The sequence below is a fragment of the Ochotona princeps genome, chromosome 2 (genome assembly GCF_030435755.1).
Source record: "Ochotona princeps isolate mOchPri1 chromosome 2, mOchPri1.hap1, whole genome shotgun sequence".
In the NCBI taxonomy this organism is placed as follows: domain Eukaryota; kingdom Metazoa; phylum Chordata; class Mammalia; order Lagomorpha; family Ochotonidae; genus Ochotona; species Ochotona princeps.
Genome location: NC_080833.1, coordinates 165,250,945 through 165,278,906, shown reverse-complemented (window position 1 = coordinate 165,278,906; position 27,962 = coordinate 165,250,945). Strand labels below are relative to the sequence as shown.

General features: G+C 48.7%; 1 protein-coding gene across 1 annotated transcript; it reads right to left on the bottom strand.

Annotated features, from left to right (window-relative positions):
- Window positions 1–287: 287 nt before the first annotated feature.
- TOR1AIP1 (torsin 1A interacting protein 1) lies at window positions 288–27,751 on the bottom strand. The gene is made up of 11 exons (XM_058660735.1): window positions 26,904–27,751; window positions 24,934–24,993; window positions 23,829–23,873; window positions 17,404–17,445; window positions 16,549–16,629; window positions 9,399–9,455; window positions 7,637–7,678; window positions 7,099–7,161; window positions 4,766–4,810; window positions 4,373–4,429; window positions 288–1,231 (listed from the first exon to the last, which is right to left on the bottom strand). Exons 1-11 carry the CDS (start codon window positions 27,382–27,384, stop codon window positions 441–443), a joined length of 1,764 nt encoding a protein of 587 aa, XP_058516718.1. The 5' UTR covers window positions 27,385–27,751; the 3' UTR covers window positions 288–440.
- Window positions 27,752–27,962: the final 211 nt, after the last annotated feature.

The following is a 27,962-nucleotide window of genomic DNA, read 5'->3' as shown; positions in this document are numbered from 1 at the left end:
CCACAAGCACAAGCTAAGGAACTCGGGACTCAGTAAATGATCACAAAGGAAACACAACGGGGAGAACCCACGGTCACCTTCAGGGAGCTGCCTTACTAAGCATTCAGCAAACCTTGGGGAAAATCAAAATTAGAAACACAGGACGATTCCTGAGGAAGAAGCCGTGTCCCCCACTTGCTCCGCCCGAGGCCTCCGGGTGGCCAGGTGGCTTTCCGGCTGCCGAACACCTGCAGCTCCCAATGCCAGCAGGGCACGGATTCTCTCAAGGAACTGATACTTAGGGCAGATCAATCACTTAGATGTTTCATGTTTACACAAGAACTCAACTTCCTTTCAGAAGAAACCAGTTCTTTTCAAAAGTGCTTTAAATTCTGGGTCTGGTTAGAAAGTCTGAAACATTCTCAGAACTTGGGAGACATGATTTTCTCTTCCTTCACCTCTTACAAGCAGCTGCCCCCCTGCAGGGCAGTTTCCGGCTGCACAGGCAGGACTAGGTGAGAAATGCGGCTCCACAGGCCATTCAGTTTGTCTGGGTCCATACGGCTGTAGGAGCTGGAGGTGTTAGAACTGGTGAACTTGACTTTGAGGAAATCTCTCACTTTTTCCTCAATTTCTTTTAGGCCTAGACTGCTGTCAAGCGTCTCCTCCTCCAACAAGACGGTCAGGACCAGGGCGACATCTTTGAAGGCTGCATTTTCATGGTCGCAGTACTTATAGAAGATCAAAGTGGAGCCAGCCGGCAGCGACTCGAAGCGGTGGACCACGGCGGCGTTCTGGCCGTTTTCGAAGCCGTGGCTCAGTTGCGCGTCTACGGCCAGCTTGACGGCGTCGCTGTCCTGAGCAGCTCTGCCCGCCCCGTCGATGCGGATGGCGCGGACGCTGCGGAAGGCAGAGTAGGCATCAGCAATCTGCTCGCCCAGGCACCTGAGCGCGGCCTCAGCATCTCGGGCCGCTGTGAGCAGTAAGATGGCAGGCTGCGGCCGCGGCTGCGAGCTGTTCAGGTGCCTTTCCAGGAACATCTGGCTTCTTTTCCAGAGCTTCTCGTCTTGACCTTGGTACTTATTCTTCAGCTGTTTCATCTGGTCCTGGAACTGCCGGACAGCGGAGGTGTCCACCTCAGGAGTGTAATACAACCAAGACAGCCAGTAGGCCAGAGCAGGTATCAGGACAAGGAGACACCACCACCACTGCATCTTGACGTAAGACTCACGTGCGGCTTGTTCAGTTGCTTCTGCACACAAAAAAACAAAAAACCCGCAAATGACAAAATTTTCTTAGACTTGAGAGCAACGGCAATACTGCTTTTTGTAACATTAGGCGAAAGAGCAAGGACTTTAAAGAAGGGAGTTGACGTTTTCTTTCTTAAAAAACTGAAATAATGTTATGTTTCCAAGCAAACCACACACTCAGTGACACAGGCATCTTGCATGTAAAATGAGAAAGTCTCTGCGGAACGTCAGTGCTTGAAAGGGTGAGCCAGAGCTCTTACTAGCACTGCAATAGCTGGAAAACGAACAGTACTGAGCTATCAGCAGTTTGCACGGCTCAGTATCTGAGACAGGCTATTTCTGAACTAAAGGCAGGGAAAGGGCCGCAGGGGGCTGCTGCGGGAGCGTAGTGGGCACAGCACCCCTCACAGGTGCTGACTCAGGGCCCAGCTGCTCTGCCTCTGACACAGCCCCCTGCTAACATGCTAGGATGGCCCAAGAGCTTAGGTGCTCCAATCCACGTGGGAGACCCAGAAGCAGCTCCTGGCTCCTGGCTTCACACCAGTCCATTTCCAGCCACTGCGGCAATCTGGAGAGTGAACCAGAGGGATGGAAGATCTTTCTCTGTTTCTCCCTCTCTTTATCTGTAATGCATTTAAGTAAAATAAGAAAATACGTCCCTTTTTTTAAAAAACAATTACTTTCTTTTTACTGGAAAGTCAGATTTACAGAGAGCAGGAGAGACAGAGAGGAAGATCTTCCTTCTGTTGATTCACTCCCCAAGTGACCACAACGGCAGGAGCTGAGCCAATCTGAAGCCAGGAGCCCGGAGCCTCCTCTGGGTCTCCCACATGGATTGTTTTCCGAGGCCACAAGCAGGGAGCTGGACAGGAAGCAGGGCCGTCAGGATTAGAACCAGCGCTCATATGGGATCCCAGTGTGTGTAAGGCACAGACTTTAGCTGCTAGGCTACCACACCAGGCCCTAAATAAGTCTTTAAACTTTTATGGATTATGTATATCATGAACGAGGCATGGGTTTATCTTGCATTAAAATAAACATCTTAATTTTCCATGAACCTCCTGAAGTACCCACATACTATAATATGTAGCTTTCCCTTAGAGTAAACACACTAACGTGTATCTTGCTGTGATATGCAAGTTGATACTGGTAAAATTTAGCTTTCAACTAGTCCCCAATTATGGGCAATAATGTTGTATATTTACATACATTTAGTGCTTTTCCACATACTACTGCCTATGTTCAGTTGCTGTAATGCTAATGCTAGTCACAGTAGCACTTGGACAGCCCTGGCTGACGGGGCGCCTCAGGCTCACTGTCCCAGCGGTCCGCAGGATGCTGAATGCGGTGGTCCACATGCTTCAAGCCCTACCCCTGAGACCCATGGGGTCATGTGATCCTCCCCACTGTCTTGCCATCTGCACTGATGGTTGAAAAACAAATGAGGGGACCCAGCGGCGTGGCCTAGCGGCTAAAGTCCTCACCTTGAACACCCCGGGGTCCCATATGGGCGCCGGTTCTAATCCCAGCAGCTCCACTTCCCATCCAGCTCCCTGCTTGCGGTCTGGGAAAGCAGTTGAGGACGGTCCAAGGCCTTGGAACCCTGCACCTGCATAGGAGACCTGGAGGAGGTTCCTGGCTCCTGGCTTCGGATCGGCACAGCACCAGCCGTTGCGGCTCACTTGGGGAGTGAACCAACGGACGGAAGATCTTCCTCTCTGTCTCTCCTCTTTTCTGTATATCTGACTTTGTAATAAAATATATAAATCTTGGAAAAAATGAGGGGCAAACCTCTGCTCAAAGGGCATTGGCACAGAATCTACTGGTAAGCCAGTTTGCTCGTACTCCAGGTTAAACAAACACAGGAGGACGGGTAGTTTCACTCGCTGTTCCTCATAAAAAGTATTTATCTTCTTCAATCCCAGTCCTTAAGTATTACCATCTCCATACTCTGCGTGAAGAAGCACACATAAGCTCTGTGCGCTGCACAGCACAGTGCAAGGGTGGTCCCAAGTAAGAGAACTTCATACAAGTGAGCTGCACATCGAATCAGTGTGATCCGAGAGTCAAGCCAGGCTTGCGGATTCGCTAGGCACTTTATCGAAAATGAACAAAGTTGCTTTGTAGGAAAACAACTGGCAACAGAATCACTCAAGTTTTCAAGTGAAAATTAGGAGTTTGGAAATATTCACTCTGTCAGCACACGTTGGTAGCTCCCAATTACTTAATTTGTTTTTAAAGTCTTCAGATTGCTGGTTAGATGAACAGCTGTAATCTCTGGCACTGCACTATGCAGGGGTCAATATCAGGGAGCTCTCTAAATATGAGGGAAGCAGTGTTTCCCCAATGTTCAGGGCATGAAATGCCTCTCAAAGTACAAGACAGGTCAACAGATTTTACTGTAACAGAGTGAAAATCAGATCACTGGCATGTTTGCATACTTTAAATAACACAAAAGAAACTATCACTGCGAGTTTCAGAAATTACCAAAAAGGAGTACCTAGAATTATCTGACAAGGATATTCATATTTGTCTGAAGCTGATTTTCTGCAGATACTTTAGTCAAAACAGTATCTTTTAACAGGCTGACTACCCAAAAGAATGCAGGAAAATTCTACTAATGTAGGTATTACAAGACTTTCAAATAAATGCAAAATAGTCATCCTTCTTGCTAAACTACTTAAAAAAAAACTAAGCAACATTAACAACAACTCTCAATTTTAATTATTTTAGGTAAATACAGATAATGTATATATTTGTTAATCAAAACAGCTCTCTGGGGTCCCTCTCTACTATAAAGAAAGAGGGCCCAGCACCTAAAGTCCTCACCTTGAACGCACCAGGATCCCATTACGGGTACTGGTTCTAATCCCAGTGGTCCCTCTTCCCATCCAGCTCCCTGTTTGTGGCCTGGGAAAGCAGTCCAGGATGGCCCAAAGGCTTGGAACTCTGCACCCGTGGGAGACCCGGAAGAGGATCTGGGGTCCTGGCTTCTCATCAGCACAGCGCTGGCCATTGTGGTCACTTGGGGAGTGAATCATCAGAAGGAGGTATTTCTATCTGTCTCTCCTCCTCTCTGTATATATCTGACTTTGCAATAAAAATAAATCTTAAAAAAACACGAATGGAAGAGACCAACTTACGGTGGCGGCTGATCAGCGGAGAGTGGTTTCTCGGCTCGGTTTTCTGATTCCTGTCATCTAATGAGAAGAAATTTAAAAGGATCATTAACTTGTATTTCATAGTTTCAGTATTTGTTTCTGCTACAGAAAGAGCGCAGAGGTTCACCAAGAGCACGCGGAGGTCAAGCCGAGCAGCAGAGCCCGTGTCACTGACAGCCCGTTGGGGTAGCGCGTCCATCCCACGCGCAGTTAGCTCAGCAGGTGAGGGCCTAGCAGAAACACACACTACACTTAGTGGGGAGAAAGCCTTGGATGTGCGTCTGCGCCATGATCATTTACTGAGGCCGGCAAGCTTCTAAGACAAAGTTAAAGGGTGCAAAGAATATAAGCACACGATAATAGAAGCATGGATACCGTCTGAAACGTGGCCTTGAACTGCACTCTTGCCTGGTGCAGACGCTGTGAACGGAGAAGAATGAAGCTCAGAGCACATGACGGAGCCATCTGAATCAGGGGCTTGATACAAAACTCAATCTTTGTTTCTTTAAGATGGATTTTATTTATTTATTTATTTTGGAAAGGCAAAGTAATAAAAAAGAGACAAGAAAGGCAGCTTTCATCCCCAGAATGGCTGACACGAAACCAGGAGCCAAGCAGTCAGTGTGGGCCTCGTGCATGGGTGGCAGGGGCCAAGGACCCGGCCCCGTCCTCTGCTGCTTTCTGAGGAGCTGAGCAGAGAAGTGCAGCAGAGGTGGAGCAGCTGGGATTCAAGCCAATGCTGACACTGGATGCCGACATTCCAAGTGGAGGCTTAACCTGCTCTGCCACAATGCCAGCTCTCCAGAATCTTGACCCTACTGGCCTTCTATTTCAAATACTTTCAGTATTTTCAGAATTAACTTCTAATATTTTTAATAGACAAGTATTAGGTATGTGATTAAACAGTAGAACTCAAAATATTTTTACAGCTCCATCAAATCTCTGCTTTTACCCTTATTGAAAAGTGTCCTGGGGCTGGCACTGAGACATGCAGGTTAAGCCTCCGCCAGCAGTGCGGAATTCTAAATGTGCACGCTTCGCTTCACACTCCAGCTGCTCCACTTCCATGCAGCTCCCTGCCTGTGGTCTGGGAAACTGGTGGAAGATGGCTTCAGCCCTTGGGACCCTGCACCCATGTGACAGACCTGGAGGAAGCGCCTCGCTTTGTTCAGACCAGCTTAGCTCTGGCCATGCAGCCTTCTAGGGAATGAACCAGCAGATGGAAGATCTCTCTTTCCTTCTCTCTTTCTCTGCCTTTCAGAGAAAATATAAAATAAATATGGGGGGTGGAAGGGAAGGGTCCCAGTCCTTTTTCCCCATGCATCCTTCTTGGTAGCAGATTTGAACACCTAAGCAAGTGGGGGGCTTGCAATGTGGCATAGCACATGAAGCTGCAGTCTGTGAAGCTGGCATTCCATGTTGTTGGTTTTGTATTGTGGCTTTTCATTTATAGGGGTGTATAATAACTGTGTAATGGAGACTGTCATATCCAGATGTGAAGAGGCAACGCAGTATGCATCCCTACTTCCAAAGATGGACTCCCAATGAAACTGTTTACTGTACCTTGACAATAGGATGCTGGACACTCTGCCATTGTTCATGCCCGCAACGATGGACATACGACTGTATATGAAGAATTATTTTATACTAATGATATAGGGGAGCTCAGTGAGGAGGGAGGGAACTGCGGAGTGAATAAGGGACATCCCAGGGCCTATGGAACTATATCATAAACTGAAAATTATAAAAAGAAGTAAAATCATTTAAAAAAAGGTTTATTTATTTTTATTGCAACGTCAGATATGCAGAGAGTAGGAGAGACAGAGAGGAAGATCTTCCGTCCGATGATTCACTCCCCAAGTGAGCCACAACGGCTGGTGCTGCGCCGATCCGAAGCCAGGAGCCAGGAACTTCCTCCAGGTCTCCCACACGGGTTCAGGCTCCCAAGACAGGGAGCTTTCCCAGGCCGCAAGCAGGGAGCTGGATGGGAAGCCGAGCTGCTAGGATTAGAACCGGTGCCCATGTGGGATCCCGGTGTGTGCAAGGTGAGGACTTTAGCTGCTAGGATATTGTGCTGGGCCCTAAAAATAAATCTAAAAAAAAAAAAAAAAAAGATAGGGCCTGGCGCAGTGGCCTAGCAGTTGAAGTCCTCGCCTTGAATGCCCCGGGATCCCATGTGCGCGCTGGTTCTAATCCCGGCAGCCCCACTTCCCACCCAGCTCCCTGCTTGTGGCCTGGGAAAGCAGTCGAGGACGGCCCAAAGCTTTGGGACCCTGCCCCCTTGTGGGAGACCTGGAAGAGGATCTGGGCTCCTGGCTCCAGATCGGCACAGCACCAACTGCTGCAGTCACTTGGAGAGTGATTCATTGGACAGAAGATCTTCCTCTGTCTCTCCTCCTCTCTGTATATCTGCCTTTGCAAGGCAGACTGTCCCATCTAGACCCGTCATTATTCACCGGCTGCTGATCCGCAGGGGGTCTTCACAAAGTCCACAGGAAACGCACAGTATTACAGACTAGGATGGATCTCACAGCTGTCCGCACCAAGATAAATTCATATTTTAATTTATCTCTCCAGGAACTTTGTAAAATACCTCCATACATCCGGTGCACATTCTGAGAAAACGGAAATTACTGAACAAGTAATCAGAGCTATCCCTCACATATTTTTGTTTGTGAATAATCAACAAAAGCAAACTTTTTACTTACTTTGCAACCCAGCCCTCATTCTCAATGTTTGTTCATCCCATTCTTGGGGTATCTTTTGATATCCTGAACCAAAAACAATGCACATATTAAAATATTTCAGGTACATTGAAAGTTAATATACCATATTCTTGTGTTATGTAAGGAATCTCTCAGGAGGGATAAACAGATGGGGAAAACAATGAAACCAATGATTTCAGAAGAAAAGGATAATTTCACAGGATTATGTCAGTAAGGCACTGAACCACTTCCGTAGTAATCCAAGCAGCAAAAATAATATACTAGCTCCTAATAGGAAAAACTCAATGCAAAAGTTATTTGCATGGTGAGAATAATTTAGTTCAAAAACACTCTATTAGACACAACGAAGAAGAAAGGTTCGCCATTTAGTCCTGCCAGCAAATTACTTACGATATATCAGCCCAGAGTAATTACGGTATGTAGAACTGATGTGTGTGGCTTCAAAAAATGCCAGTCACTTGTTGGCAGAGTAAGAGAAGTCAGAATCGACTGAAAAAGGAGCAGCAGATGAAGCACTTACTGAACCGCACAGGCTGCCCGTCCCGAGCCCTCAACTCTGTGCCTGGGGAGAGCAGAGCAGAGGAACACGCATGCACACTGCTTGGTGCCTAGCAGTCTGCGAGCACACATGACGGCTCACACCGAGCCGACAGATTCCCTTTGCTAAACCCTAAAGTGCTCACAAGCTGGACAATAACGAGCAGGCAGCCTAAAGTAGCATCATTACCATCAAGATAACGACAGTGCATTCAATGGTCACCAGGTGTCAAATATAAACGTACTTAGTGTTTATGCTTTATGTGATAAATACTACTATTTATTTTTATTTGATTTGTTATTATTACTATTTTTACTATTTTATTATTACTATTATTACTATTCTACGTATTCATAATTTTATCAAGGTCATATTTAAAAGTAGGTGAGATACAAAGCTGAGTAGTCCATTCTATAATACCACGCCACACGAACAGTGTGCAATATACATGTAAAGTAGCAGACATTACAACACAGCTATGAAGTAAGAGATGCTACTTCAAATTCTACAGTGCAATTTAGGATAAGTACAAAACAGTAACACATGGGGACCAGTGTTGTGGCAAAGTGGGATAATAAGTTGTCATCTGAAACACAGTGTCCCATAGGGAAACTGGTTTGAGACTTGGCCGCTCCACCTCCAGTCTAGCTCTCTGCTAATGCAACCGGGCAAGCAACGAAAGCTGGCCCGAGTGCTTGTGCCCTGCCGCCCTCGGCGCTGCCCACGGCGGAGGCCTGGGGGGAGCTCGTGGCTCTGGCAAGGTCCAGGTCGTTACAGCCATTTCGGAGTGGACCAGGGGAAGAGAGGCAACCCCTTCTCTTTCTGTTCCATCTGCTCTCTGTAATTCTTTTAAACACGTAAATCTTAATTTAAGAAAGAATAAAGAAAAGAACATTTCAGCAATTACAGAAAGGTAGATGTTCAAATATTCCGGTGAGGAGTAAGTTACTCTGACCCGCTGGTGCCATTCCCCATGTGAGGGCTGGTGTGAGTCACGCCTGCCGGGCCCTCCAGGTTCCTAACGCACCTGGGCAAGCAGCGGCTGACGGCCGGGGACCGTGACTCCTGCCACCTTCGGCTGGGACTACCCAGTCACTCAGAGAGCAAACCAGCGGATGCAAGATCTCACTCTCTCCCCGCCCATTTTCAACTAATTAATCTGAAAAACTAAACCAAACCAAATCCCCACCCCAAAAATAAAACAAACAAAAGCAAAATCAGAAGCAGGCACTTGGCGCAGCTCTTCAGACCCAGGTTAAGGTGCTTGCGATCCTATTTCAGAGTGCCTAGCTTTGACTGCCTGCCTCTGTTTCCAAAACAGTGATTAAGATGTAAAATAAGCAAAAATTATATTTATATATATATATTTCAAGATTTAATTTCATTTGGAAGGAAGATCAGACATATGGCGAGAAAGATCCTGTATCAGCTAGTTTATTCCAAAAATGACTACTGAGCTAGCGATCCAAAGCCAGGAGCCAGGAGCTTCTTCCTGGTCTTCCATGCTGGTACAGGGTCCCAAAGCTTTGGGCCATCCTTGACTGCTGTCCCAGGCCACAAGCAGGGAGCTGGACGGGAAGCGAGGCTGCCAGGACATGAACTGGTGCCCACATGGGATCCTGGTGCTTGCAAGGTGAGGATTTAGCCATTGAGCCACAACACCAGGACCAATAAACAAAACTTTGAAGGTGAGACTAGCATTGGACCACACCCACCGCCACACCCCAGGCATGTGTTTACATACTCTGCGGTAACTGCCAAGAGGACTCTGCAGACGGATCATGTGATTTGGTGGTGTGATCTAAAAACAAACAAAAGGTACATGATAAAACGTATGTCACCTTAAAAGGCACATTGTACAAGAGAACAATGGGTATTTAAAAAATAGATAAATCCCAATGGGTTTGACACTTCGATACATAACTTATTTTGAAAAAGCTTCTACAGAGACACATTTGATCTATAAATTGTCTTTCGTCTCCAGATTTTCTTCTTTTTTCCTCCTCAAAACATTTATTTATTTGTTTAAGATGTTGAGCTATATTCAGGTCCTTGGGTTCACCTGTGAGATATGTTAATTAGTGAACGCTGGGGGTGGGGTATCCGATGGGGCTCAGGGTACCTGGCTTGGGTTCCCTGTGTCTGCCTGTGAAGGGGTGCCGGGTTCATGAGCCCGGGGCACAGAGGATCCAGTGGGACACAGACTGCCTGGCCAGAGTTTTTTGGCCTGCCTGTAAAGTGGGTGCTGTGTTTGTAAGCCCTGGGGACAGGGCTTGTGTCACCTGGCCCGGGTTTCATGGCCCACCTACTAGGTGGGTGCCCGGTTCGTGAGCCTGGGGGTGGAGGATCTGATGGGGTAGCGCTTGGGTCCACCTACAAGGTGGGTATCAGGTTCATGATCCCCACATGCAGGGCATCCATAGGGCTCTGGTAGCCTGACCCAGGTCTCTTGGCCTGACTATGAGGTGGGTGTTTGGTTTGTGAGCTCTTGGGGATGGGGATCCAGTGGGGCTTGGGTCACCTGGCCTCACAGCCCACCTATGTGGGGGGTGCTGGGTTTGTGAGTCCCAGGGCAGGGGATCCGACGGGGCTCGGGTTGCCAGGCCTGGGTCCTTGGACTCAGCTGCAGGAATATGTCCTTCTCGGTGAACAAGGCGGAGCCGTGGACACAGACTCTGATGCACATGGAGAGTATGGCAGCCCCCTTGGTCCCACAGCAGAAGAACAGAGCAGGGACAACTACCCCAGCCAAACGATGACAGCACAAACCTGAATGAATGGCGGCTTAAGGTTGTGTGTGTCAGCCCACGGACACTGGGAAGGCCGCATCATCCCTGCATCAGTGATAACAACTCAGAACTAGCAAACCACTCAGGCACAACTCTTGCGACACGCACACGCCAGGACCCTGGGTGGGTATCAGGTGGTGGTTCCCCATCCCTGGGTACGGGGACATGTGGGATACTGGGTGTGGCTTTCCCTTTTATTTCTCCCCTTCCCTCAAAAACAAGAAGAAATGGCAAATTTGGAAATAATGATTTTATCCACTTATCCTTAACCCTCGATCCTTCCCACTCTGATCAACCATGTAATTATCATGAAAAATAAAAAACAATTTTTTACAAATGCTGAGCTATAGAGAGAGAGAGGCCGCTGGTTCACGTTGCAGTGACTGTAACACCTAAAGCTGGGCCAGACCTAGGCCAGAAGCTCGGAGCTGTGACTCCACGTGAGCCATCCCACAGCCGTCCCAGGCACATGAACTGCCAGATTTAAAATAGAGCCCCTGGGACTAAAAAGGTGCTCACAAGGGATGCCAGTGTGGTAGAAAGCAGCTTAACCAGCTTCTGCCATAACGCTGGCCCCAACAAACATTTTTGTAGACTGAGATACATAATGTATTGCCTACTTGAGAGTTTTTTTTTTTTCAGATTTACATATTTTTTGGCGCCAGGGCAGTCACCTAGTGGCTAAAGTCTCCACCTCTGCACACACAGGAATCCCATTTGGGCGGCTTGTATTCTAGTTGCTCCACCTCCCCTCCAGCTCCCTGCCTGTGGCCTGGGAAAGCAGTCGAGGACGGCCCAAAGCCTTGGGACCCTGCACCCACGTGGGAGACCTGCAAGAGGCTTCTGGCTCCTGGCTTTGGATCAGCTCATCCCTGGTCGTTGTGCCACTTGGGGAGTGAACCAGCAGACAGAAGATCTTCCTCTCTGTCTCTCCTCCTCTCTGTATATCTGACTTTCCAATGAAAATAAATCTTTCAAAAAGAAAAAGATTTGCTGATTTTTATTGGAAAGACAGCTTTTGGAAAAAGGAGAGAGGACTTTCATCCATTGGAGGAAGCAGGGGATGGTGGTTTTCAAGTAAATAAGTCAAAATGAAGTTTTAAAAAATTAGGTCAAGATGAAGTTTAAAAAAATCGTCAATCCTTAAAGATTTGTTTAACACTGATGCATGCGCTTCTGAAATAACTCAAGAACTAATGTGTCACATGTATCACAAAATAAAAATAAATGTTTCAAAGGACTGCAATTAAAATCCAAGTGCACAGACCAGGCTGAATCAGTTCATGTCATCCACTGGCAAATCCGATCACCAGAACAGAGTGTGGTTTGAGCCGGGTTTGGTCGCAACAAAACCAGTACACATTATGGAATGCCAGGGCGTGGTTGCCTGTACTGGATTTGACTGCAGCACCCAACCAGCACACGTGAGATCCAGGAAGGGAGGGGCAGAGCTGGCAAGGGGATTAAGGGGCTGGTCCCCTTGCCGGACAGCTACTCCCACTGGAGAGCGTGGGCTGGGATGGGGACAGACCAGACTAAGCAAGGCTGCAACACCTGTGCGTTGCATGTGGACTAGATCAGGGAAAAGCCAGGCTGGGTTGATTATTCCTGCTGGTGCAAGCATAAATTAGAGTGGGTAAGCGATGTTTGGGCTTAGCCGCAGCATCAGCTGGCACTGGGGATTAATTCTGTCAAGTCAAACCACAGAACCACCCAAAGAGTACATAAACCGGGAGTGAGAGAGACCTGGGAGGGAAAAAGTGGGTTCCCCCTTCTTGGGTCACTACTCCCGCGGGAGGGCATGAAAACTAGGACGGGGGCTGGGTGGCTAGACAGAGAGGCACTCAACAACATCCGTGAGGGCTGGATGGTTGAGTTGGTTAGATGGACTGAAAACAGAACCAACCCAGCAATTGAAACCACCAGCTGATCGGGGTGATGGACTGTGCCGGGCCCTGTGCTTTCTAGAACATACAAGAATCTAGTCTGGGAATGCCTCAAAGTTTCTTTGGAGATCTCCCCAATCGAACTGCTGGACTGAAAACTCTAACCAAGAAAAGACATAAGACAGAACAGGTCAATCATTCATCTCAGCTGTATATTGTTGGCAGCGAAATATGGGGCGAACGGAGACTTTGTGATGGACCATATCAATCAGTGGACAACCTCATTGAGCGAAACTGGCAGCGATTCATAACTGGAGAACTATTAAAACCACTTGAGCAAATATCTCAGAGCATGCCCCACATCCAGGACTTGGGGTGGGCGGGAAACCGGGTGAGGATTCTCCCTCAACATTCCCCTTTACCTCGGATACATGATGGAAACAATATGGACACAATAGTATTACCCACTTCCCTATACCCCTCGAACCTTTTTTTTTTTAACCATGATTAACTATGTAACCATTGTCAACAACAATACAATAAAATAAATTAAAAAAAAAAATAAAATCAAAGTGCATACGAAATCCAAATTCTTTTCTGGTGCCTTCCCCTGTATCTTCCTGTACCTCTTTAGTGGTCACTGGCCAAAGGAAATGTAGGAAAGCCAGTACCGTTTTTGTTCCTTAACCAGCTTTCTTCTGCACTGGGTATGTATGTGTTACTAGAGTTTTAAAAGGATACAGGACCTGGGGTTTACGTAGTTCCAAACAGCTATTAGCTCTCAGCAACGCCAGTAAATTCTTGGCTATATAATAGCTTACTTGGTATTTTAAGTTTTTAGAGTTTTGAAACTCATAACAGCACTTAACCTGCATGTCCGCCACATGCCAGACTTTGCAAATATTCTGCTTACATGAATTAATCTTCACAATGGCCAAGATGGGAGACTGAGAAACAGAAGTGAAACAATTATCTGAAAACAGAGGGTTGAAATCCAGGGAGTAGCTTCCAGAAGGAACTAAAAAAAAAGTTTTTCTTTTTAATTTTGTTTATATAGTTGAGAAGGATACATGCCTATACGGGCCTCTGATTGGGAAGGTTAGGTATGGGGGAAGGTGGGTAACATAAATGTCTGCATTTTTCCCTTCTGGGTCCGCAGGAAGGCAAGGGGAGGGTTCCACTTCCTGCTGTCAAACTACCTCAGCACCTGAGGATAGGGAAGCGGCATCTGAAGATGCCTTAGTGAGCCCAATGTGGGGAAGTGTTCTCAGGGGGTTACTTGAGTGGTTTTGATAGCTCTGAGAAGTTGTTGGTTTCACTGTTCCAGGGTCGAGAAAACATTTCCAAGGTCTATTGGTTGACAAAATCCACCTTAGCCAATCCACAGACCCAGGAACATGCTGCAAAAACTTGGCCAGGAGAACTGTCCAACCTGTTCAGCTTTGCGCCCTCTGATGAAGCACTCCACGTCCTGCTGGCCTAGATGAGCTGCCTGTCACGTCCCCCACTGCATCTGAGCATGCTGACCATGCAGATATCAGCACCTGAGGAGGCACAGTCCCAACACATGCACTCCAAAGTGAGGCCACATATCCTGTGGTCTTCCCTGTGGCCAGGATCTGAGTCCAGTGGTCTAACTGGGAGGGAGTTCCGTAAGAAACTTCACCTGGGGGCAACTCAGACTTGAGTCTTGTGCGCGTCAGACAGTGCAACGTCACATTTGGCCCATCACCTGCACCAGCCAATGAACATCTCGGCGGATACGAGCTGCCTGGTCAGTTCTGCTCCCAGCCCCGTATCTCATCAGAACCAATGGGTGCTCTGGGCCAGCCCAGCCAGCTCGTCACAGACCCAGGTGCTACAGTAGAACAAAATTTAAAATAGATTTATTTTATTTACATTTGAAAGGTAGAATTACAGAGAGGAGAGACAGAGAAGAGATGTTCCATCTGCTAGTTCACTTCCCAAAGTTACAAAGGCAGAAGATGAGCCAGTCCAAGGCCAGGAGTCATAAGCTTCCCCCAGGTCTCCTACACAGGCACAGGAGCCCAAGGGTCTGAACCATCAGCCACTGCAGGCAGCTGAAAGTGGATCAACCAGGACAAGAGCCAGTGCCCGCATGTGATGCTGGCAGCACAGGCAGAAGCCTGGACTAACACGCCCCAGTGGCAGTCCCAGAGTCAATGCATTTATTTTGTTTGTTTTTTAAAAGATTTAATTATTTTTAAGATTTATTTTTGGGCCCGGCAGCGTGGCCTAGCGGCTAAAGTCCTCGCCTTGAACGCCCCGGGATCCTATATGGGCACCGGTTCTAATCCCGGCAGCTCCACTTCCCATCCTGCTCCCTGCTTGTGGCCTGGGAAAGCAGTCGAGGACGGCCCAAAGCCTTGGGACCTTGCACCCGCGTGGGAGACCCGGAAGAGGTTCCAGGTTCCCGGCTTCGGATCGGCGCGCATCGGCCCGTTGCAGCTCACTTGGGGAGTGAATCATTGGACGAAGATCTTCCTCTCTGTCTCTCCTCCTCTGTGTATATCTGGCTGTAATAAAATGAATAAATCTTCAAAAAAAAAAAGATTTATTTTTATTGGAAAGTCAGATATACAGAGGACAGCCAGAGAGGAAGACCTTCCGTCCGATGATTCACTCCCCAAGTGAGCGCAACGGCTGGAGCTGAGCCAATCCAAAGCCAGGAGCTCTTCTGGGTCTCCAATGCGGGTGCAGGGTCCCAAGTCTTTGGGCCATCCTGGGCTGCTTTCCCAGGCCACAAGCAGGGAGCTAGATGGGAAGCGGAGCTGCTGGGATTAGAACTGGCGCCCATATGGGATCCAGGTGCGTGCAAGTCAAAGACTTCAGCCACTAGACTATTGTGCCTGGCCCCAGATGGAAGATTTCTTTCTTGTATGTATTTGAGAGATTTTGATTTTCCAACAAGCAAATCTTCAAACTGGCGCCAGCAAGGGGGTGAAGCCAGAGCCCAGGATGCCGCAATCCAATGTGGATGCCACTTGGATCATTCCAGCTGTTCCATTTCCCAGCCAGTTCTCTGCTAATGTTCTTAGGAAAGAGTGGGAAGACAGTACAAGCGCTCGAACCCCTACCACATGTGGGAGACCAACAGAAGCTCCTGACTCTGGCCTGCCTCTGCCCTGGCCACTGTGGCCATTTAGGGAGTGAACCAGTGGATGAAAAAAAAAAAACCCTTTCTATCTGTCTCTTCCTCCATGTCTCTGTAACTCCACCTCTAAAATAAATACAAATAAATCTTAAAAACAAACAAAAACAAGGAAAGAGCTTTCATATAGCATCATTAATAATGCGATGAATCTTACTTGCTAGATGATCAGTCTCTCTACAAATCTAAAAGAACTTGGACCTCGAGACTAAAAGTATCCTGTTTCCAATAAAAATCAAAGTAGATGAAAAGTAGTTCATTTACACATTACATAATTTGTCATTATACAATAAAGTGAAAAACACAAGACAATTAATTTAATAATTAAAAGCCAAGTTTGAGAAATACAGAGAGGGGTATATTTCCCGTTGTCTGGTTCACTTCCAGGTGCCTGCCATGGTTACGGGCTGGGCCGGGGTCTAAGCCAGGGGTTTGGAGCTCAACTCAAACACGTGACTGGCAGGAATCCATGATCTCGGTGATCCCTGCTGAATTCCAGGTTCTTCTCTGGCAGGAGGCCAGGACTGAGAGTCAAATTAACCCTAAGCATTCTGACATGCAATGCAAGAATCTTAACTGATAGGCCAAATGCCTGTTTTTTTCTAAAGAAAACAAGCAACCAGGGGGCCGGCACCATGCTCGGCAGGCTAACCCTTCAGCATGTGGCAAGAGCATCCCTTGTGGACACCGGTTCATGTCCTAGCTGCTCCATTTTCAATCCAGTTCTCTGCTATGACCTGGGAAGGCAACAGAGAAGGCCCAAGTCTTTGGGATCCTGCAGCCATGTGGGAGACCTGGAAGACACTTCTGGCTCCCGGCTACAGATCAGTTCAGTGCAGCTCTGACTGTTGCAACCATTTGAGGAACGAACCAGCACATGGAAAGCCTTCTTGCTCTCCCTCTCCCACCTCCCTCTGTAAATCTCTTTCAAAAAAAAAAAAAAATCTGGAAGTATGTTTTTTTTTTTAATACTTTTATATTATTACTTTTTTTCCATAAAAAGATAGCTCCTATGAGAAAAGTCACATGTCTGTAAAGCAACATTACCTTCCGGTTCCACAGATTCCCTGGATTCTGTCGTGGCATCGCTCCCGAAGCAGCTGTCCTGGTCATTATCTTCAGATTCTCCTAAGCAGAAGCAAATAGCACAGCAGTGGAGCCCCAATTCTAACGGTCAAAACTTAACAAGCGAGTAATTCAGATTTGACAAGAAGAGTTTTCTACTGTATCAGTGATCCGATATGGGCCTGCTGCCTGTTTACCATGTCACAGGAATCCCAGTTCCTGGAGCTACAGCTGCATGGCTGTCCCCTCTGCGGACAGCAGCACTTCCTACGCAAACAACGAGTCAGAGCTAACACAGCACCTGCTCATCAGGGCTGTACTACCTAGTAAAAACGAGCTTGTGAACATAAGTTCTTGAACAATTTCACTGTACAGGGGAGGGGAATCACTCAGTAATTAAATCTAGGAGAAATTATTGTGCACTTGTATGTATATGTGTATTTGAGGGAGGGGAGTGTATGCAACACGAATATTTCAGTATAGAGGTGGCTAATCTCAATTATACAGGTTTAAAAATTTCACTCTTGTACTTTTAAAGTATAGACCGGTTATAAGAATTTGGGAAAGTCATTATTTTAATATCATAATCACAGGCTATCACACATCCCAAAAGGAAAACATTGGCTTTGCTTAAAATGAACTCAAGTAGACAAAGCTTAAGAAAGAGCCACACAAAGGCTGTCCTCCTGTCTACGTTAACGTATTGTCTTGATAAGCATATTTTTTTTTAAAGGAAAAGGTCCTATTTTCTGCTCTGACTTCCTACTTAACTACCAATAGCTTCCCACATAAAGAGTAAGACTTAGAATATACTGGATGATATTTAAAAAGAAATACCTTCTTCAGAGAATCCGAGCTCTGGTTGGAACACACTGGCTTCTGGAAGAGATCAGCAAACACGTCGTATAAAACATCAAAAGCCAATGCTTATGAGTAAACAAGATCTAATTATGGAATGTGACCATCAAGACACAGTACATAAACTATCTATTAAATCACTTGGAATCTGGGTCCGGTGCAATAGTGTAGCAGCTAAGGTCTTCGCCTTGAACGTTTCGGGATCCCATATGGGCACCGGTTCTAATCCCGGCAGCTCCACTTCCCATCCAGCTCCCTGCTTGTAGCCTGGGAAAGCAGTCGAGGACGGTCCAAAGCCTTGGGACCCTGCACCCATGTGGGAGACCCAGAAAGAAGTTCCTGGCTCCTGGCTTTGGATCAGCGCAGCACGGGCTGTTGTGGCCACCTGGGGAGTGAATCATCCAACAGAAGATCTCCCTCTCTGTCTCTCCTCCTCTCTGTACATTTGCCTTTCCAATAAAAATAAACAAAATAAACAAGTAAACAAAGCACTTGGAATCTACCATTTCCTCCTGGACTGCCAGCATTTCCATCAGTCACATGCCTGCCTGTATTCTAAAGTGTTGCCTGGGTGTGCAGAAAACACAAAATTCCACAGTCTCAAACTGTCCCACCCTCTGGGGGTTAACAACGTTGCACTCTTTGGCCAAGTTCCCTGAGCTCCTATGAGACACCTGCTAGCCCCAGATGAACTTCGAGCCAAGAAGGGGCCTCTGGCGCCAGCAAGGCCTCACACATCACTGTTTCTCAGAGCAATCGACAACCGAGCAAGACGTCAGACTCTAAACACAGTACTTGTATCTGGGCTGTTCCAATCCCCTCCTCCCTTTCTTTGAAGATGATAGATACAAGGTAAGCATTGAATCACTGGACTGCAATATTGCTTAATGGTCAAATGTGGACACGTACTAGGATTCTGATTTAACACAGCTGAGAGAACGCTTCTTTTCAGTTTGAATCTCCACTCATTTCAAACTTTTTTTGCTCTTTAAAAGGGGGTAACAGCTGTCCAGACCCAAACGAGGTAACGTGCCTCAAAGTGAGAGGAAGCCAGAGCTAGCAGGTCACATATAGTCATGGGAAGATTACAAGGAGCCTCTGAAACCACAAACACCCCGGGGAGTGGGTGGGGATTGTGGCACCCGCAGCACGGCTGTCTCCCAGGCTGGAGCACCAAACAAGTCCTGGCTCCCCTGCTTCCAGGCCAGCTCCCGGCAAGTGAACAGGAAGCAGCCAACAATGGCTCAGACCCTCGAGGCCCTGCCATCTCAGATGGAGTGGCTGAGTCCCGACTTCAGCCCTGCTAGGCTGGCTGCTGTGTGCCCCCTGTGCAACAAAATGGAGTGTGGAGCCTGGCACAGTAACCTAGTGACTAAAGTTTTTGCCTTGCACATGCCATGATCCCAGATGGGCGCCGGTTCTAATCCCGGCAGCCCCGTTTCCCATCCAGCTCCCTGCTTGTAGCCTGGGAAAGCAGTTGAGGACAGCCCAAGGCTTGGGACCCTGCCCCCACATGGGAGACTCAGAAGGGGCTCCTGGCTCCTAGCTTCGGCTCAGCTCCAGCTCTGGCCATTGAGGACACTCTGGGAGTGAATCAACAGATGAATGAACTTTCTCTCTGACTCTCCTCTGTATATCTAACTTTCCAATAAAAAATAAAATAAATCTTAAAAAAAAATGGAGTGTGATTGGAAGAGCTCTTTTGTTCTTCCCTTTCAAATAACAAAAAAAGATCTTAGAAATTTTCAAGTCATTTCTTTTTAAAAAAAAAAGATTCATTTATTTTTATTACAAAGTCAGATATACAGAGAGGAGGAGAGACAGAGAGGAAGATCTTTCGTCCGATGATTCACTCTCCAAGTGACCGCAACGGCCGGTGCTGTGCCGATCTGAACTCAGGGGGAGCCAGGAATTTCTCAAGGTCTCCCACGTGGGTGTAGGATCCCAAAGTTTTGGGCCATCCTCCACTGCGTTCCCAGGCCATAAGCAGGGAGCTGGATGGGAAGCAGGCCACCAGGACATGAACCGGTGTCCATATGGGATCCCTGGCATTCAAGGCGAGGACGTTAGCCGCTAGGCCATCGCACTGGGTCCCTCAAGTCTTTTCTATGAAGACATCTGTGTCTCAGCAATGAGGAATCCCCAGCTCCTGTAGTGAGTTCCTGCAGCCAATGAGCTTAATTTCAATCCAGCTAAGTGGACTCTCCCTTGCCCCAGCCTCTCCTACGAACAAAGGAAAGACAAGGAGGCAGAAAGTAACTGACAACATGCTGTATGGTGAATATGGAAGTATTTGTCCCCAATCAATTTATTTAGGTTGCTGTAGTGCTAGTCAGTGTCCAGTGAAAATGAGACAGAGAGACGTCTTCCACTGCAGGTTCATCCCCCAAAAGGCTGCAATGGCCAGAGCTGAGCTGATCTAAAGCCAGAAGCCAGCAGCCTCCTCCTGGTCTCCCACGTGGACACAGGGTCTCAAGGTCGTGGCCATCCTCTGTCGTTTTTCCAGGCCATAAACAGAGAGCTGGACTGAAGTGGAGCAGCCAAGACATGAACTGGGGCCCATAATGCTGCCAGCACTTGAAGTGAAGGTCAGCTCACTGTGCTACCATGCTGGCCCCAGGGTACAATGTTTTATAAATTAAACTCTTTAAAACTTATTTGGTATAATGCAACTTTCCAAAGTAGACTCGGGTTTAGGATCCACAATAATTAAAAGGTGTTCATTGAGGTATCAGAAAAACACAATAATTAAAAGGTGTCATGTTCATTGAGGTATCAGAAAAACACAATAATTAAAAGGTGTTCATTGAGGTATCAGAAACACATGAACTGTGCAGTATCTCCTGCTTCCATTCTACATGCTTGATACACATCAGAACTTTGTCAATCTTCCTAGAACCAATTCACCTAATAATTAATTTTTCATATAGAAGGTTCCCTAAAATTCAGTCTCCTTTCTTGTATTTATTTATATGCTAACTAGTATTGGGATAGTTGAAGAAATAATTTTCAGCCAACATGCAGAGAACTCCCCACTTGTTTTTAACCTTTCTAAAAAAGCTGTATTTATTTGGAAGGCAGAGCTACAGACAGAGGAGAGGAATATTCCACATTCTGGGTACTTCCCAAAAGGCTGTGATGGTGAGAGCAGAGCCAGATCAAAGCCAGTAGCTTCCTCCGGGTCTCCTGGTGGGTGCAGGGGCCCAAGGACTCGAGCCACGTTCCGTCGCTTTCCCAGGCACGTTAGCAGGGAGCTGGACCCGAAGTGGAGCGGCGCAGTGTGTGTGCAGGCATCTCGGGCCACAGCGTTACTGGAAATCCACAGTGCTGCCGGCAGGTTTTATTTATTCAGAACGCAGAACTCTAGAGAGAGATCTCCGATCTGCGGGCTCATCTCCCAAATGCCTGTTCCAACCGTGCCTAGGCCAGGTTGAACCTTGGGGCCTAGAATTTCACCCAGGTTTTCTCCATTGGTGGCAGGCACTTAATTACTTGAACTGCCACTGTCAGTCAGGGGCACATTAGCATGAAGCTGATCAGGAGCACTGCCAGGCCTCCAACCTACGTGCTCCAACGGGGGACACAAGTGACTCTAGTGGTTTTTAAATGCTACATCAAATGCTCAATCATAAAAATTTGAGGGAGGCCCGGCACGGTAGCCTAGTGGTGAAAGTCTGCCTTGCATCTGCAAGGATCCCAAATGGGCGCCGGTTTCTATCCTGGCTGCTCCACATTCCTTCCAGCTCCCTGCGTGCGGCTTGGGAGAGCAGTCAAGATCAGTATAAAGCACACAGAGCCTGCACCTGCGCAGGAGACCTGCAGGAAGCTCCTGGTTCAAGGCTTAAGATCAGCTCAGCTTTAGCTGCTGAGCCCACTTGGGGAGTGAACCAGAGGATGGAAGATCTTTGTCTCTCCTTCTCTCTGTAATTCTGAATTTCCAGTAAAAATTAATAAATCTTTAAAAGAATTATTTGAGGGGCAGAGAAAGACAGTGAGCTCCCCTTCACTCTCATTCCCTAAATCCCTGGAACACCCCGCCAGTCTGAAACACAGAGCCAGGAGCTCAATTCATTTCGAGCAAGTGGCTGGGAGTCAATCAGCTGGCTCTCCCAAGCGTCCGCTGCAGTCAGAGGAATTACAGCGGGGATGAGTATGCTTCTAACGGACATCAGCACTTTAACTGTAGTCTAAACCACTAGGTTAAAAACTAACGCTTTTGAGCCCGGTGCAGTAGCCGAGTGGCTAAAGTCCTCGCTTGTACACACCAGTATCTCACATGGGTGCCGGTTCTAATCCCGGCAGCTCCACTTCCCATCCAGCTCCCTGCTTGTGGCCTGGGAAAGCAGTGGAGGACGGCCCAAAGCCTCGGGACCCTGCACCTACATGGAAGACCTGGAAGAAGCTTCAGGCTCCTGGGTTCAGACTGGCTCAGCTCTGGCTGTTGCAGCCACCTGGGGAGTGAATCATCCAACAGAAGATCTCCCTCTCTGTCTCTCCTCCTCTGTGTGCATCTGACTTTCCAATAAAAATAAATAATAATCTTAAAAAAAAAAACAACTATCCTTTTTATTTTTATCATTAAAGTTTTTCAATTACTCTAAGTTTATGTGAAAGCCAGAGTGTGCAAGTGCCTCCATCTACTGGTTTACTTTCCAAATGCCTGCGACAGCCAGTGCTGGGCCGGGGGAGGAAAAGCCCAGACCTCCGCCCAGGTCTTGCCCTGTGCGCGCGGACCCAGTTACTTCCACTGTTATCTGCTGCTTCCTTGAGCCCAGCAACAGGAAGGTACATTAGCAGTGAATTAGAAAAACTTCTTTTTCTCTATCAGATCATGTACTCCTAAGAGAAACAAAACAAAACAGAAACACAGCTATTCCTAGTCTGAATTTGGGTCAGTCACTGACACAAAAGTGACCGGAAGCGTGTGTGGTCAGCCAGTGCTCAGAACACCCACCATCCCACACAGCAGCGCTTGCGCCTGATGCCCAGTCCTGGCTCCCGCACCACTCTCCCACCAACCTGGACCCTGTCAGGCAACTGGGTTTCTGCCTTCCTCGCAGGAGACCTGGACTGTGTCCCTGAACCCTGACTCTGGCTCTAGCCCAACCCCAGCTATTAAAGGAGTTTGGGGAGTAAAATCAGCAAATGGGAATTCTGCCTCTCCCTGGTGCAGTGGCCTAGAGGCAAAAGTCCTTGCCTTAAACGTGGCGGCATTCCATATAGGCGCCTTTTTTAATCCCAGCAGCCCGGCTTCCCATCCAGCTCCCTGCCTGTGGCCTGGGAAAGCAGTGGGGGACGGCCCAAAGCCTTGGGACCCTGCACCCATATGGGAGACCTGGAGGAGCTCCTTGCTCCTGGCTTCGGATCAGCTCAGCTCTGGCTGTTGCAGCCACTTGGGGAGTGAACCAGTGGATGGAGGCTCTTTGTCTCTCCTCTTCTCTGTGCATCTTTCTAATAAAAATAAATAAATCTTTAAAGTAAATAAATAAAATTATGAAACATCAAATCTAGGTTCTAAATTAAGAGGAAAAATTTTTAAGTCTTTTGTTTTTCTGGAAAGGCCATAGCTGAACTGATCCGGAAGCCTGGTTTCCCACGTGTGTGCAGGGTCCCAAGGCTTTGGGCCATCCTCTATTGCTTTCCCAAGCCACAAGCAGGGAGCGGGATGGGAAGCGGGGTCACACATATAGGATCCCGGGGATGCAAGGTGATGACTTATCCACCAGGCTATTGTGCTGGATCCAGGGGAAAAAATCTTAATCATTAAATTGCTATTTCCTTTCTCTTTCTCTCCACAACGTGAATTTTTTTTTTTTTTTTAAAGATTTATTATTATTGGAAAGCCGGATATACTGAGAGGAGGAGAGACAGAGAGGAAGATCTTCCATCCGATGGTTCACTCCCCAAGTGAGCCACAACGGGCCGGTGCACGCCGATCCGAAGCCGGGAACCAGGAACCTCTTCCAGGTCTCCTACACGGGTGCAGGGTCCCAAAGCTTTGGGCCGTCCTCGACTGCTTTCCCAGGCCACAAGCAGGGAGCTGGATGGGAAGTGGAGCTGCCGGGATTAGAACCGGCGCCAATATGGGATCCCGGGGCTTTTTCAAGGTGAGGACTTTAGCTGCTAGGCCACGCCGCCAGGCCCTCAACAACGTGAATTTAACAACTGTTAATAAAAACTAATTTTGTTTGTTATTACATTCTTGAATGAATTTGCATAATAACATAATTAGACCGATTAGTAATCCTGGTTACTAAGGAAAATTAGGTTCACTGGTCCAATAACCTGTAAGCCGAGAAGATAAATGAAGTGCCACCTTAAGTCAGAGGCCAAATGTACTCCAATGTGCATTCTACAAACAGAACTCTGCAGGAGAGTGTGTAGGAATGAAAAGACAGACTAACCTAAGTCACTCATTTTAGTGTTTCCATTTGTTTTGTATGCTGAATCTGCAAGACAGAGCAAGAAAAGGATTAGAGGTACAGAGGCAGTGTAGCATGTGGTCCTTAACCACAGCTTCATCTAAACCTTAGCAGATTCCATGGCTACCACACTGAGAAGGAAGACAGCTGTCCCCGGATTTCTCAAAGGGAACATGGATGAGTAATAACGGAAACGTAACGAGAAGTAAACTTCCCTTTCAATTCTTGTGATAAAGCATCCATAAGAACCAATCAATACAGAAAATGAAGCAGATCTCTTGGAATGACCTTACTAATTTTTTTTCATAGTCATGGGATATTTTGCAAAACTTGAGTCAAAAACAAATGTAACTGAGGCAGTGAAGGTTTGTAGCCCTTAGCCACAGGCCTCCATCTGGGTATCAACGCAGAGTCACAGCGACAACTCAGAAGGAAACACTTACAAAGGCTGAGGCAGTCTTTCATACGCCGGCTATCTCAAGATAAGCTAAATGAAAATTAAAAAATAAGATGGTGCAGAAAATAACAGTTAGCAGACCAACATTTCTGTCAGCAAAGGGAGAGCAGGGGGCCAGTGCAGTGGGCATGGCTGAGGATCCTCTAGCTACGGCCAGTGTCACTCATGGGCGCCAGTTCATGTCCCAGCTGCCCTACCTCCCATCCAGCTCCCTGCATACAGCTTACTGTTAGGAAAGCAGTGGAGGTCCAAAATCCTTGGGACCCTGCACCCACGTGGGAGACCAGGAAGAAGCTCCTGGCTCCTGGCTCCAAACTGGCCCAGCTCCTGTAGTGGCCATTTGGGGAATGAACCAGTGGATGGAAAATCTCTATCTGCCTTACAAATAAAAATAAATGTTAAACTAAAAAAGAGAGAGAGAGAAAGATAGTTTATAAGTGAATGTCCTCAAATCTCCAAGAAATACGTCTGCAGAAATGAACTGACCTCACTCCTGTTAAACCGCAGCCCAAAGGACAGAGAGGCGGGGGGCTTTCATTCTCTGTTTCTTTGAACCGAATGAATACAGGTAGCACCCTACTAAAAACAAACCTACACTTATAAAAGTGAATAGTCCAGACCATCTCTTACCAGAGCGTAGGCTTCTGAGCGCGGGTCTGCGAAGGCTGAGGACAGGATCTTCACTCAACACTTACACAGGAAAGAAAAGAGGTCCGGTGTGAAGGCATTTATCATGCAGGCATTCCCACAGCATGCAGCAAAGGCCTGCCCAGCTCCTCCTGGAGAACTGGACACAAGCTTCTTCTCTATGGACATCTCGTCTCCTGTCATGCAGTCTATGACGGGGAGGGCCCTGGCACTCAGCAGGATACCCTGCAACTTGGCATGCCCGCACACTCTGACACAATGCCCATCTCGAGCCCCGTCTACACCAGGTTGCCAATCCAGCTTTCCACGACGTGCCCGGGAGGCAGAGGATCACCCCTCAGGTACCCCCTGCCTTCCGGCTCCTCCTCTGAGACCTGCATGGAGCGCCTGGCCCCTGGCTTCGGTCTGGCCCAGCCTTGGCTACCTGTCGGCATTTGGGGAGTGACCCAGGGGCTGGAAGATCTTCTCTCTGTAGATCAGCTTTCCCAATAAAAATAAATAAATCTTTTAAAAATTATTTATGAATCTGAAAGGAGGAGTTACACCGAGGGAAGAAAAGGGATAGAAGAGAAACTGAATATAGCTCTCACTGCAATACTTTTTCTCTTTTTAAAGATTTATTTATTTTTATTAGAAAGTCCCCATTGTTACTGTACGACTAAAATTAAAAAGGAAATATGATTATCTTCTTAGACGTGTACCCATTAGACCAGTCCTCTTCGTATCATTAAAGTTTTGTTTTTAAGTAAGATGGGCTAGTGTCTGATGGAAGAGTGAAAAAAGAGAAGTTACTAAAATGAGGGGAGATTCCCTAATTTTTTTAGATGATGTCATTGTGTCAGGCCCTGTGGGAATCAAGACAGGGGACATGTATTCCCAAATGCCAGCCAAGTGCCAATGTCTCCCAGCTACTGGGAGAAAAACGAAATGGGTTAATACATTAGGATGCTAGCCGTCAGGGACTTTCTTACGTTGAGAAGAGAAGCAGATGAATACTCCAACAGTGTAACTCCCATTTAACTCCCCAGTCAGTAAGCCTTCTAAGGCATTAGCATCCTGTTAACAGATGAATGACTTAGCAACCAACCTATTCCAGTGCTGCAAAGCTGAAAACCCACTCCCCTTTGGTCACCAGAGCTGGGCCCCCGGGCCACCCCCTGTGACACAACACTCTGCGTACCTCACAGACGCCTCCTCTAAGGCTAACCTCAAACTTCCCCTGGCTCAGCCTGAGCGCTGGGGAAGGGCCAAGAACCGACTTCTTAGGGATTTCCCTACACTCACTTCGCCAGCATCCTTCGGGTCCCCTCCAACAGACACTTCCTCTTTAGCGGACAGTCTGGTTTAGGAGGGGCTGTCCACCTGCCAGGCGGCCTTAGGGGACGGTGGTGCTCCCACGGTGGAGGAGCTGCTGGCACGGGCCACCATGCTCAGGACAAAGGGATCGGGTTCAGCTCTTCAGACACTGGGCAACTTTAGTTCAGCACGAGTGCCAGACTTCCACTTTAAGTATTGTGGGGGGGCGGAGGGCCGGTCACTCACGACTCCACTACCCCACAAAACGCCCCGGTCCCCACTTCTCCGCCCTGTCGCTCCCCACCTGGATGAAGACAGGGAAAAGACTAGGGAATGCTAAACCAGACCCACGCTTCTCAGCCGGGCACTGCTGGCCTCGGGGCGCCCAAGGAAATGCAAGCGGCGTCGGGAAGCAGCAGCAGCAGGAACTGAAATGAGCGCGAGCCGCAAGGAGCGCCCGCCCGCCCAGCTTCCCTCCCCGCCGCGTGCCCGGGGACGCCGAGCGCTCGCCCGCCAGCCCGCCCTCCTCCCGAGCCGCCGCCGCCGGGAAGCCCCGGGCCCGAGGGGCTGGGCCGGAGAAGGGCCCTCGCGCCCGCCCGCCGCGAGCAGCGCTGCCCGGCCGGCGGCTGGAGGACTGTTAGCCCCGCCGTCCTCACCTGCCGAGGGCTCGGGGTCCCCTAAGCCCCTCCGGGGCGTCACCGGAGACGGCTCTGGAGGGGGCTGCGGCGAGAGCTGCTGGAGCCGGCGCGAAGCCCTCCGCGTCTGCATCTCCCCGGCGTCCTGGGGCCGCGGCTGCGTCCGCGTCCGGGGCCGAAGGTAATAGGCGCTTTCCCTCAATTCCCCTTTCTCAGGATCGAGCCGGAACGAATCTTCGGACGGGACTCGTCTTCCCGCCGGGGACTTTTCTTGGGTCACCCGGCGCTCGTCATCGCCGCCGTACACTTCAGGAGGCTCTTCTGAAAACCTCACTTCCCGGCGGCCCTGGCGCGACGCAGTGGCGTAGGCGGGCGCGTCCCCGTCGGCGCCGCCATGTTGCGGGACGAGCCGCCGCCGGCCCTCCCGGATGGGGGCCCGGGGCGTGACGTGCAGCCAGCCCTCCTCCCGCAGCGGCTCCGCCCGCCGCCCCTCGCCCGCCATGGCTGTCGACGTAGCTTGAGTCGATGGCGAGCACGGCTCTTGCGGCGCCGGAGCCCTGCGGCCGCGCCGGCGAGCGGCTTCTCCGGGGCCGCGGGGTGTGTTGCCGGCGGTCGCGGCGGTCAGGGAGGCAGCGGGGCGTCGCCGGGGCCGCCGCCTGCGCCGTCGCTGCTGCGTCGCACGCCTGCCTCCGGGCCCATGGTGTGTCCCGAGGGCTGTGCGAGAGGCAGGGACTGGCCGGGTCAGCTGCCTGAGGGTCACTCCCGCCTCTTGGCTGGAGGCCCCAAAGAGGAGGAGAGCGGGGACGCAGACGCAGCCCGCGAGGGAAGGCTGCCAGGGCACACCGCCGGCCCGAGGCCCAGGCCGCTCCCTGGGCACGCAAGGTCCAGTCTCCGGCGGGAACAGGGAGGAGCCAGCGTCCGTCCTTTCGCCCTTATTCTGGAAGCTTATTGATTAACTGCTGCCTCGCCTTATGCCCTTTGTACTGTGCCTGGGAGTAGCAAAGATGGCATCTTATCGTGGCAGAGGTTTTAGTCACGAAGACGGTTAAGCGTGTTTAACTTTTAAATCACCAGTTGTGA

What these genes read in the sequence shown, in the direction of transcription:
- TOR1AIP1 (XM_058660735.1), bottom strand. Translation starts at nt 27,384, where the DNA reads ATGGCGGGCGAGGGGCGGCGGGCGGAGCCGCTGCGGGAGGAGGGCTGG. An exon ending in GCTCAGAAGCCTACGCTCTG is followed by an intron (nt 23,874 to 24,933) that starts GTAAGAGATGGT and finishes TCTGTCTTGCAG; the next exon opens with ATTCAGCATACAAAACAAAT. An exon ending in CGGGCAGCCTGTGCGGTTCA is followed by an intron (nt 7,162 to 7,636) that starts GTAAGTGCTTCA and finishes TTTTTGGTTCAG; the next exon opens with GATATCAAAAGATACCCCAA.